The sequence below is a fragment of the Chiloscyllium plagiosum genome, unplaced genomic scaffold (assembly GCF_037043375.1).
Source record: "Chiloscyllium plagiosum isolate Xiang-an unplaced genomic scaffold, Cpla_swu_hap1 HiC_scaffold_23, whole genome shotgun sequence".
NCBI classification, from domain to species: Eukaryota; Metazoa; Chordata; class Chondrichthyes; order Orectolobiformes; family Hemiscylliidae; genus Chiloscyllium; species Chiloscyllium plagiosum.
The window spans coordinates 28,096,050-28,108,274 of record NW_028270161.1 but is presented as its reverse complement, the minus strand read 5'-3'; the positions used below and the strand labels follow the sequence as shown (position 1 = coordinate 28,108,274).

The window sequence follows — 12,225 nt, the reverse complement described above, 5'->3', positions numbered from 1 at the left end:
TTTTCCAACAATTGACAGTGGATGCATGGTCACCGTTAGACTCTTAATCCAGATTTTTATTAAATTCAAAACCCATCCTCTGCTGCGGCAGGATGTTACCAAGGTCCCCAGAACGTTACCCAGGACTCTGGATTAGTAGTCCAGTGATAATACCATGAGGTCATCACCTTCCCTATATTTGTAGACTGAAGGTAATACTCCCTCCACCCTGTTTGTCTTCATTAAATTCTGCCTAGACAGGTGAAACATGGGGTTAGATGCTCCTGCTACACTGCCCCATTGAACACTTCCAGGACAGGAACAGCATGGGCTTAGATACAGAGTAATGCTTCCTGTCTGAAAGTCCAGCTTCATTGACACTGTCGCCATCGACCCCTCTCAGGACAGGTACAGCACAGGGTTAGATACATAAGAATGCTGTTTCTACTTTTTAAAACTGAAAATAAAGCTGCCTCCATACAGTCTGTGTCAAACATCTCCAAGACATTAAAAGGATATTTGGATGAGTAAACAAATAGGAAAAGTTTAAAGGGATATGGGCGAAATACAGGCAAATGGGACTAATTTAGTTTGGGAAACCTAGTTGGTATGGATGAGTTGGACTGAAAGGTCTGTTTCCATGCTCTGTGACTGTATGGCTTTATGGCTCTATGACAGGGACAGCACAAAATTAGATAATGTAAAGCTATTCTGATTCTTTCAAACAGAAATAAAGGTCCCATGATACTATCTCTATCGAACACTCTCTGCACAGGTACAGAACAGTGTTAGATGCAGAATAAAGATCCTTCTACTCTTTTAACATGAAAGTAAAACTGCCTTTTTAAGTTGAAAGTAAAGCTATCTCAACACTGTCCCATAAACACACTCAGGGCAGGTACAAATTGGGTTAGGTACAAAATAAAGCTTCCTCAACTCTTTTTGAAATATGAAGTCAAATAATAATGAAACAGCCTTTGCTTGGGCACTGTATCAAAATAAAACACAATTTAGCATTTGAATGAAAGTTTGTATAATAAAAACAAAACCTTATTAAATTAAAATCATATTGTCTGGGCTGATGATGCACCCCAGCCTCTGTGATGCCCACCGGTCTCTAAAGGCCGCTATTGTGCCTAAGAGTACTTTGTTCTCTTGCTCCCGCTCGCTTCCCCTTGTCTGACTCACTCCCTCACTCGTTTCTTCTGGAATACCCAAGTGTGGACATGACCATGAAAGAGGGACAGACAGACAGTCAGGATCAATAAGTCTGTCCACAGTCCACTACCTGGACCTTTTGATGACCACATTGCCAGGTCCGGGAACAGAATCATGAGATGATTGCTCCTTGCTGCACCAGGTGTCTGTAGATCAGGAGTGTGGGACAGACTTGCAACCAAAATTTAAGGAGCAACTTCTTTTTTAAAAAAACTAAAAAGCGACTGCAAACAGAAACATTTTGATATATATAATGTAAAACTATTTCCTCCAGTCCACAAAAACAGCATGTGGCTTGGCACCCACTGAACTTACTCAATTCACAATTGCACAGGATTGCCACGTGCAGCAGTCTGCACTTCAGATTCCCAATTGAATAGGGATGGAACCATTTGTAGAGGGCTCTCCACTGGCGATCTCTGCCACTGGAAGGCAAAACATCACGCCAAAGCAAAGCCTGCGGTAGGCAAAGTTGGCGAAGTAGACAATGTGTAGTAGCAGCTCCCACAGGAATTGACGCCATTTGATGTAATAGCACTCTTTACATCTATAAACTTTGACCTCGCCAAGAATACTATTGCCACAGTATTGGATGAAGTGAATACTAGGACTCAACACATCAATAACATCCTCACCAGAATAAAGTTCACCTAAAGAAGAGGAGAACAACTACACACTCTCCTTCCTGGACTTGTTAGTGGAATGCACACCTACTGGTGAACTCCAGCAGAGCAAAGATGGGCTCCCAGGTAGAGGAGGTGAATGGTACTCCACGTTAAGTACCAGAGCTCCTCCAGCAGATGTCCATCCACCATGGATAAACCAGAAATCCTCAACATTTACACTAGGTGAGTCTCAGAGTACGGTGCAGAGTAGACGTCTTGGCACTTGCACATCCTTCACAAGTGAGCTAGATCCATGAACATGAGCATGTCGTTGGCATATGCTGAAAGGATTATCCCCAGCCCTAGCCCGTGCAGAATCAGATATGATAATTGCTTCTGCAAGAGGTACAGGAATGATTCCACACAGTACAATTGATCGGAATGTGACAGTCTGATGCACTCCATAGTGAAGCTTAGGGACCCATTAACCTTCTGCGGCAATGTACTAAAGTCCGATCCGATGTGACAAAGTGGGGTCGGACCCTGGACCCCAAAGCTTTTAAAAATCCCGAACGGACACTTGTGATCTACCCTGATGAATGCCTTTCACTAATGAAAGGAGAGAAAGATGCTCAACAAGCCACTTTTCTGGGAATGATGACCATATCCCAAACCATGTGAATAATATTGTGAATGCTCTGATCTGGTTGAATCATGAGATCCAGCGTAGTGCCAAGGCAAGGAGAAAGCACCTGTCATACGTGCTAAGGAGGAAGACTGTGAGAAGGTGTATCGGGTATGATCAGATAAGGAAAGACTTTAAGTTTTGAGTTTTGTGAGACAGCAGTTCAGCTAAGCATGACTCCGGTCAGATAAGAACTTGCAGTTAACAATGGGGTGCTGGAGGCAATGGTAATGGGTTAACAAGGTGGAAAAGCATTCATTATATAGAGCCATTTAACAATATTGGAAGCTTTCAGTATATAAGGTTAGTTTAACAAGGTGAAAAGTATTCATTATGTGAAGCCAGTTAAGGTTAAGAACATTAATTGTGTAACACCAGATGGCTTAATCTTTGCTGTTGACACTCCCTGATTCTAACGGTCACACAATCAATATGTATGTTCTCTTATCTGGATGCTTCTCCCTGTAAAATGACTATATAATTCACTTAAGAAATTGCTGTTCCAGAGAAGACCAAGAACTCATGTCCCTGTGCACATGGGCGATCGTTCTCTCTCCCTCCAGGGCCCAGAATAAAGATGAAGGAGGTGAAACTACTGTGTCTCTGAGCGTTTTGCTTCGACTGAGGGGAGGAAACAGGGCGACAACCAGATATCAGTTTTTTAGCAAATAGAGACATCCCCTTGGGCAACAGAGTAATGATAGTTCTGTACCGAGAAAGAGGCATCTCTCTGATCGCAATACACCTGGAGAGCCAGTCAAGAGTGGCAGTCAGCTCCTTCAGGATAAGAATGCAGTGAGCCCTATGGAAGTCTGTGAGTTGACCAACAACTGATCCTCCCATAGAACTTTGTTAGTTTCCTTGCTGGATGGATCCAGGAGAGAAAGCAGAAGTCCCTTACTTGGGCTTTGGTGCCTCTTGATCTGAGATGTGAGATCCGTCATTGGCCAGCTGCACAAGGAGTTGCTGGTAGACCCCACGCTTTTCTTCAGTGAGTAGCAGAAGGGGACGTTGTGGTCTAGATCCTTGAGGATCCTTGTGCTCTAAGACCCAGTGTGATGCAGGTCTTGGAGCATGTCCTTCTTTTTGGATGCCTCCCACAAGGCTGAGTCCTCATCTAGCTGTCTGAGATGTGACTCTGGGTCGAGCATCCCTTTCCAGTTTGTCGATCATGGATTTCTGCCTCTTTCTGGACCTCTACATGTGCTGCTGTCAGAAGACCACTTCCCACCATAACCTTCAGGAGGTGTCAACAGAGTAGTATTCACTGCTCTAAGCTCTGAAGTTTCACCTGAAATGTTGGGGCCACTGGATGGCAGCAGGTCGGAATCTTGCTCTGCTTCTGGCACTGGGTCACCCTCCATGATGGGGAAAAAATCCCGATTTTAGGGTGGCGGTACCAAAACAAAGATCTGGGAGGGAACAAAGGCTCTGTTCAACCACCTAGGATCCCATCAGTTTGGGTGTTGCCACTGCATTCCCCATCAAGGTTACGCAGCTCTTTAGGGCATTCTAGGTGTTTGGCATGGACATGAACTCAGTGGCCATGCCACTTAATCTCTGCCCAGTCCAGTTGCGCAGGAGACTGTGTTGGTGGGTTTTAGGATCAGGAAGAGCAGTTTTCTGGGGTTCCCCACTGTTTCATTGCTATGGGGTAGTTATAGTTTTTGCTTCCCTTTTTTCCAGGAGTACTGAGGAGCTAGGAAGAACTGTCTCTCCAATTCCCTACTGCCCTCCCTCCTTTACAATCTCTCAACCTCTTCAGCATACCTAATGGAGGTGCCATCCTGGTGATGCTGTAAAACTACCTGCATGTCAAAGCGCTAAAACAGCAAGTGCCTGATAGAGCTAAGTGATCCTAGAATTAACAGATCAGATCCAAGTTCTACACTCCTACTGTATCTAGTCATGAACAGTGGTGGCCAGTCAAACAACCCATTGATGGGAGAGTGCAGCACATCAGCCAGAAGTGCTTAGTGGGTAATCCATCTCCGCTTCCTCAAGAGGTCTGGGTAAATGCCAGTCTTCAGCTAACTTGATACACTCCAATATGATATAAATAAACAGGTGGAGCCACTGGATACTGCAAAGACTATGGACCCTGACTACATTTTGGCAATAGTGCCAAAGATTTCTGACTCAAAATTTGCTGCTATCTTCACCTGTCTATTCCTGTGCAGCTATAATCTAACCAATTATCACCTTTTGCCTCAGTGAAGTGATGCAAGGTGTCTTCCATTGTGTTATCAAGTGGCACCTAATCACTGATACCCAGATTGGGTTCACTAGGACCGCTTGGCTCCTGACCTCATTGCAGCCTTGATTCAAATGTGGGCAAAAGAAATGAGGCTGTATTTGACCTACTGTGGTATCATGGAGCACTAGTAATTGGGGAAAAGTCTTCCCTACTTGGAGACCAGTGCAGCACATAGTGGTTGTGGTTGTTGGATGTCAGTCAACTCAGCATGAGTTTCATTGAGTAATGTCCTAGATCCAACCATTTGCAGCTGCTTTATCAATGACCTTCCTTCTATCATAAGTCAGAACTGGGGGTATTTGAAAATTGTTCAGCACCATTTGCAGCTCATCACATACTGAAGCAGTCCATGTCTAATTCCAAAACCTGTGCCCACACCTCCCCCTTCACGACCCTCGAAGGCCCCCAAATGAGCCTTCCACATCCATCAGCGTTTTACCTGCACTTCTGCACATGTCATTTACTGTATTCGTTACTCCTGATGTGCTATCTACATTGGGGAGATGGGGCGCCTACTTGCAGAATGCTTCAGAGAACCTCTCCAGGATACCTGCACTAACCAATCCATCACCCCGTGGCCGAACACTTCAACACTCCTTCCCACTCCACCAAGGACATGTACATCCTGGGCCTCCTCCATCATTAAACCCTAACCACCCGATGCCTGGAGGAAGAACACCTCATCTTCTGCCATGGGACCCTCCAACCACATGGGATCAATGTGGATTTCACCAGTTTCCTCTCTCTCCCAACCCCCCCCCCCCCCCCCCAATCCCAGATCCAACCTTCCAACTCAATACCGCCCTCATGACCTGGCCTACCTGTCTATCGTCCTTCCCACCTATCCACTCCACCCTCCTCTTTGACCTATCACTATTGCCCTCACCTTCATCCACCTATCACACTCTCATCTATCTTCTCCCCAACCCCACTCACCTCCTAATTATCTCTCCACTCCCTTGGCTCACCAGGTTCATTCCTGCTGAAGGGCCTTTGTCCAAAACTTTGATTCTCCTGCTCCTCGGATGCTGCCTGACCTGCTGTGCATCTCCAGCACCACGCTCTTGCCTCTGATCTCCAGCATCTGCAATCCTCACTTTTTCTCCTTGGTCTACAAGGCACAGTCAGGAATGTGACGGAATATTCCTCACTTGCCTGGATTATTGCAGGTTCAGCAGTGCTGAGGAAGCTTGACATCGTGCAAAACAAAGCAGCCACTTGTTTGTCTGTGGATGTGGTGCTCATCAATCTTTTCACTTGCGCTCAGTAGTAACACTATACAATCGACAAGGTGCATTGCAGAAATTTGCCAAAGAGTCTTAAAACCTTCCAAACCCACGTCCTGTTTCAGATATGTGGCAACAGCTCAGTCCGCATGTTCCCTTCCAAGCCAATCACCATCCCGACTTGCAAATATCTCATCTTGCTGGTTCAAAATCCTGGAATTCCCTCTTGAAGGGCATTGTGGGTCAACCTACAGCACATCGATTCCAATGGTTCAAGAAGACAGTTCACTGCCACCTGCTGTAGGGCATCTCTGGATGGGCAGAAAATGCTGGTCCAGCCGGTGCCACCAACATCTCACAAGTGAATAGAGGGAAAAGAAATCTGCAGCATTTACATGGATTTTGTAAATAAATACTTTTGTATTTAAGTACTGAAACAGTGTATTATTGACCTATGTCTAAGTAAATTCAAAGCTTGTGCTTGACAAAGAAAAGTATAGCTCCTTTATGCAAGAGCCATTAGCTAAACCTCCATTGATTTACCCATGCGTTTGTTTGTTCCTATTAGAAAATAAGAAAAGTTTGAAACCGTTTAGGAATGGTGAGATTTATGCATAATTTGCAGTCTATATTGCTGGCGTGGTGCTGCAAATAATTTTACCCCAAGGTGTTTGTAAAAGTGAATAACAGACAGTTTAAAAAAAAATTATATAAATTATTGCGCACTTGATACTTGAAGCACCTCCTTGTAAATCTTGAAGAGAAGTTCCAATTTGTCATGAATACTTCAAATGTGAGCTATAAAATAAGTTATCTGTTGATTTTTATTTAAAAATAACACCAGTAATAACGATCTGAGTTGATGTTACTGGGCAAGTCCGATCCTGTACTGAAATCTGGCTTGATAGGTCATATTGTGGTTTTATTCTATTTTTAATGAGAGTCTTTTATTGAACCACAATATAATAATGCAAATTTGAATTTAACAAGAAAACAGAAGCTTATTATTACAAAAGAAATGAAAATAAAATAGAACAAACCAACTATTTATACCCAACACAAATATTTGAAGATTTCAAAACATCTGGTGAAATGGAATTCTATTAATGTCATGAACAGCCCTTTTACATTACTCACTCCAGAGAGGATTCCCTTCTCTTTCACATCTTTAAGGCTTAATTTAACTGTGATTTCATATCTCTATCTGGAAGAGCTGATAGACTCTTCCTGGAGTCTTTGTATGATCAAGCTTAGACTTTGTCAGCTTCACATAACCCTTCAGGGTTGTAACTGACTTCGATCTGCAACTTAAAAACGAAACTCAACCCAAGAATCATTCTCTCAATAATCCTAAAGTATTGTACCTCCCTTTCTGTGGAGCAACTGTTTAACACATCCAGCTTCAGCCAAGATTTTTTTTAAAGCTGCCCAAACCTAAAGTAAAAATGTTTTTCTTTCCCCACGCTACTGTTGCTTCATCTAATTAAAAAGGAAAATAAAACCACCCTGAACCTTAAACTGAAATGCACAACTGTTTGTTTTGTTCAATCGTTTAAAAATCTCCCTAGTTTCTGCCTAATCTATGTCTGACATTTTAAAAAAAATGTCACCATGGCTACAGGAAAACCAACAGGTCAATCATGACACCCCTTCAGGTGCACACACACTGCATGTGACACCATTCAAAACCTAAAAATCTAAAAGAAATGAACATTAAAATAATACAAAATACACTTTACAGCACAACATTCATATTCGGAATCTTCATATTATTAAGCAAAGCAGAATCTCAATTACAGAAATGTACCACCAGGGGGAATAGTTAACAAACAAGTGACAACAGACACAATTTGAATTTGGTGATTAGCTTGTGATTTATAGCATGCAGCACCCAGGGGAACTTAAATCATGCTTTTTGTATTTTGTTTTAACTGCAAATTACAATACTATGACTGCTGGTGTTTCTGACCCCCTGCCAGTTCTACAACTGGCCTGATTAGATGGAGGAAAAACACTTTATCGGCCATGTGTTTCCTGAGTGTTATTGTCACTTTAAGATTGCTAATGGGTGGTGGGACTTTCAATCTTATGCAGGAATTTATGTTTTTAATATTTTTTCAATATATCAGTAGATATTCAGGTGAATGGTTGTGGCTGCATTTATCATTAACCAATGTTGTCAGTACATTAAAGGCTTAAAGTCTTGTCACCAAAGCACGGCAGGAAAGATTGAATGCTATTTTTAATCTTTCAATGACTCACTTCTATTAAATTGCTTACACAGGAACCATCTTCATTAGTCACAGATGTTACCCCATAATCTTACATAGTTAAGGTTTGGAAGGACAAAATGTGTAATGTGTTGCTTGCCTTTTTACAGTTGTAGTGAAATCATCTAAAGAATTCTCACATACTGCACTTTATTCTTCTGAATTCTGCCTTTTATTATTATATAATTAAACCAAAGGAAGCCCAGTGGCTCTGAGCAGGATCCCTATCTCTATTATGGGAAACTATGCCATTTGATAATGTAACTTTAAATGAACTCAATTAGTTTGTAGATTAATATGGTGAGTCTGAGTGATTTTTATTTTCTTGTGCTATGCATTTGCTATTGAAGTGAAAGTTTCCTTAACAGGATGCTGTAAAAATATGTTCTATGTACTACAGAATTGAGCAGCATGTGTAAATTTCAGTGCTGGCATGATGCCAGGCAAGCGGGCCATAAATCCCAGTGATTGGCTAATTGAATTAAACACATATTCCTTTGATTACGTACAATAGGCAGAGCTCATGCATTCATAACAAAACAAGTGCTTCTGTGTTTGGGCAGCACTTCCTGAACAGCCCTGAATGTGCTACTAGCTTGCTAACAACCTATTTAAAATAATCAGTTGATCCTATAATGAGCTTTGTTTAATTGCTAGAAGTTACATATGCATCTTACGCAGAATTCAGTTCTCCGTCAACGAATGAAACGTGCTCATGTTTTGCATCTTCTTTGAGTTATCTGGGAGCTTGGACAGCCTATGGTTCCAGGTTGTTTTATCCTTGACAATGTCTAAACCAGCGACATTCTTTTCTTCTGTAGTATAAATTGCTATGATGTTTTGTTTGAAATTTCACATTTTTGCATTTGCCCTGATGCATGCAAGATCAAAAGCTTCAGCAATATGTCTTCCCGTTTGGCAGTGGTCAGATCAATATTGTAATCATCCATACAGTCCCCATCAATCATGCACATGAAGGCTTTAACAGAGTTCATCCAGATTAGTTGATTGTGATCTGTCCTTAACAAATGTAATCATTATGCACTTTTCATTCTTTCACTAACTTCAATAACTTTCACATGACTACTAGGTCACAATTACCTTGAATCAATCTCTTTCCTATCACAAATAATGAGTGGTATGTTTTAACCAAAGGTCTAATAGCTGAATAGCTTTTGGAAAGCTCTTTATTAACCTATATAGTTTCTGCTTTGTTTCTCAATATTTGGCTGTGACCATCCAACATTGAAGCTTCATCCATCATAGCTCCGTATTATTTTCTCCAGTATCCTTTTTCTGCTGTTAAATTCACCAGTATCCCTTCCTCAGCCTGTGTAATGCTGCGTTTTGTCATTTTTAACTTGCAAATGTACTCTTTTTACATCTCTTCTCACCTCTTGCACTTTTTTCTCCTCCATAACGATATCTTAAAAGAAAATTGCCAAGTTATGTGCTGCCTGAAGTCAATTTTTTTTTCACATTAGCCCTATTGGCCCTCAGCAGAATCTTGGCAAATATGTTTTGTTGTTCAAATGTTTTCACGCAATGCTGCAGTCAATCAACCTTGTACTTCTAGTCGCTTGCAAATTCCACTAACAGATCAGACATCACTGAATTTAATACTTTGGGAAATCATGGAAACTTAGAATGAAGGAGGCCATTTTGGCCCTTCATGTCAATGCTGGGTCTCATGATCACAGGCTTTATGGTTCAAGTCTGAAATATTTGCATAATTCTTTTACTTTTTCCTGGTCAATAGTTTTCTCTTTGAGAGGATTTTAAAATGTTTTTAATTCAATGTTTTCAGACTGAACTATCAAAAGGCAACAAATCAAAATAATGTCAGGGATATAGACCAGAAAGTCCAACCAATCTATTGCTGTACTAAGAAGACATTGGACATTTTATGTTGTGAAATAGCTGCAGCAGGTTACTTTCAGATTATGTTTAATTTCAATTTTTCCAAATTAATAAATCTTGAGGATATCAGGATCAAACAATAAATCTTTAGAAAACCCAATGTGGGTGGAAAGGTTTTTTAAAATGAAATTCAGTTTGCTACATTGTATGGAAATATTATAATTTTGAAGACTTTGCTCATTGTTGAATCCATAATTTCTGCTTTTGTCTTGTATGCTTTCCAGGCTCATAAAGTCCAAGTCCATAGCAAAGGTGGGAAAGTGATTTGTCGAGGAACAATCCATGGAAATGTAGACATACAGACCTCTGATAAAGGAGTAAGTTAAAGAAACCATTTTATTTAGCAACTTTAATGATTAGTGATGCACATGAACTATAAGATAAACAATCCCCTCATATACAGAGGAACTTCGATTATCCGAACAAGGTGGGAGGGCATTATTTAGTTCAGATAATTGATTATTCGGTTAATTGGTTTCCTATGGGGCTCTGAGTTTTCTGGAAAGTCTGCTCCCCGTTCAGGAGAGTAGATAGCAGCACACCCGCATGTGAACCCCGCCTGCCCTCAACCCTCATCTGCCTCCCCACGCCTCTATGTAGACTCCAGGAAAAGTCGGGGGGGGGAGGGTGAGTTCGGGAGGTCAGTCACTTGGAGAAGGTGCCTGGACTGACCAGGACTATTCTCAGCAGCATTTCAGTGAGCTGAGTTTGTTTTTAATCATTGTACCTGTAAACAAAAGACGCAGTCAGGGTGGAAACAGCTCTTTGATGTAATGTTTCTATTGGGATCTTATGATCCCCTTCGGATAATTCGAAATTCAGATAACTGGTATTCGGATAATCGAGGTTCCTCTGTATGTGTGAAAAGTTGGTATGTTGCTATTATGGGCATTTAGAATAAAATCATAGGTAGTGTGTAGGTTTGCTCGCTGAGCTGTAGGTTTGATATCCAGACGTTTCATTACCTGGCTAGGTAACATCAACAGTGGCGACCACCAAGTGAAGCGAAGCCGTTGTCTCCTGCTTTCTATTTATATCTTTCTCCTGGATGGGGTTCCTGGGGTTTGTGGTGATGTCATTTCCTGTTCGTTTTCTGAGGGGTTGATAGATGGCATCTAGATCTATGTGTTTGTTTATGGCATTTGTGGTTGGAGTGCCAGGCCTCTCGGAATTCTCTGGCATGTCTTTGCTTAGCCTGTCCCAGGATAGATGTGTTGTCCCAATCGAAATGGTGGTTTTTTTCATCTGTGTGTAGGGCTACGAGGGAGAGGGGGTCGTGTCTTTTTGTGGCTAGCTGGTGTTCATGTATGCTGGTGGCTAACTTTCTTCCTGTTTGTCCTACTTAGTGTTTGTGGCAGTCCTTGCATGGAATTTTATGTCCTGACCAAGACAACCCACACCTCCTTAAAGTCTGTTTCCCGTATCTAGCATTGCATCTTACTCTGTCACTTACCTTACACACTGAACCTTTCACAGGGACTGTCAAAGTAGCTGGTTACGCTGCTGGGCATTTAATTCCCAGAGCAGGGACACTGACAAAATAAAGGCATGTGATTTCTATGAAGTTTTTCTCATTGTTTTATTTGTCGAATCTTGGACAGCGATTTGTAACAGGAGGCCCCTGTCCAGGAATTTCAATCACAGAACTCATTTAGCATAATTGGTAACTATAATCTGATCAGGATCAAAAATAGGTTTTTCAATTCTGATCTGACTATCTGGACCACATTGCCTTTGTTTAAGATGAGAGATGTTGTGTCCAGGGCAATATAGACCAGTCAGCTCAGAACTAACTGTAGGTAAAATATTTGAGTCCCTACGAAAGGAGAAAATAGAAAATCATCTAAACCAAAAATATAATAATGAACTGTCAGCATGGATTTCAAAGAAATATCTTGTTTTTCAATTTTTTAAAAGAATTCTTTGAAGAGGTAGCAGAGAGAAAACAGAGATCAGAGGTAATGTTCAAAAGGCCTTAAATAAAGTATCATATGATGGATAATGGGTGAAATGAGAGCATGTAGTATCAGGGCAATTACAGAATGAATAGTTGACTAAGGAGCAG

The 12,225-nt window shown here is 41.4% G+C and overlaps 1 protein-coding gene across 3 annotated transcripts in view; it reads left to right on the top strand.

Annotated features, from left to right (window-relative positions):
• fam185a (family with sequence similarity 185 member A) overlaps positions 1–12,225 on the top strand; it is a 93,027-nt gene that overhangs the window by 3,975 nt on the left and 76,827 nt on the right. For all 3 annotated transcript variants that reach the window (XM_043713826.2, XM_043713830.2, XM_087999508.1), the window contains exon 3: positions 10,385–10,477. In XM_043713826.2, the coding sequence (XP_043569761.1) occupies positions 10,385–10,477 (93 nt within the window). The remainder of the gene's footprint in view (positions 1–10,384; positions 10,478–12,225) is intronic.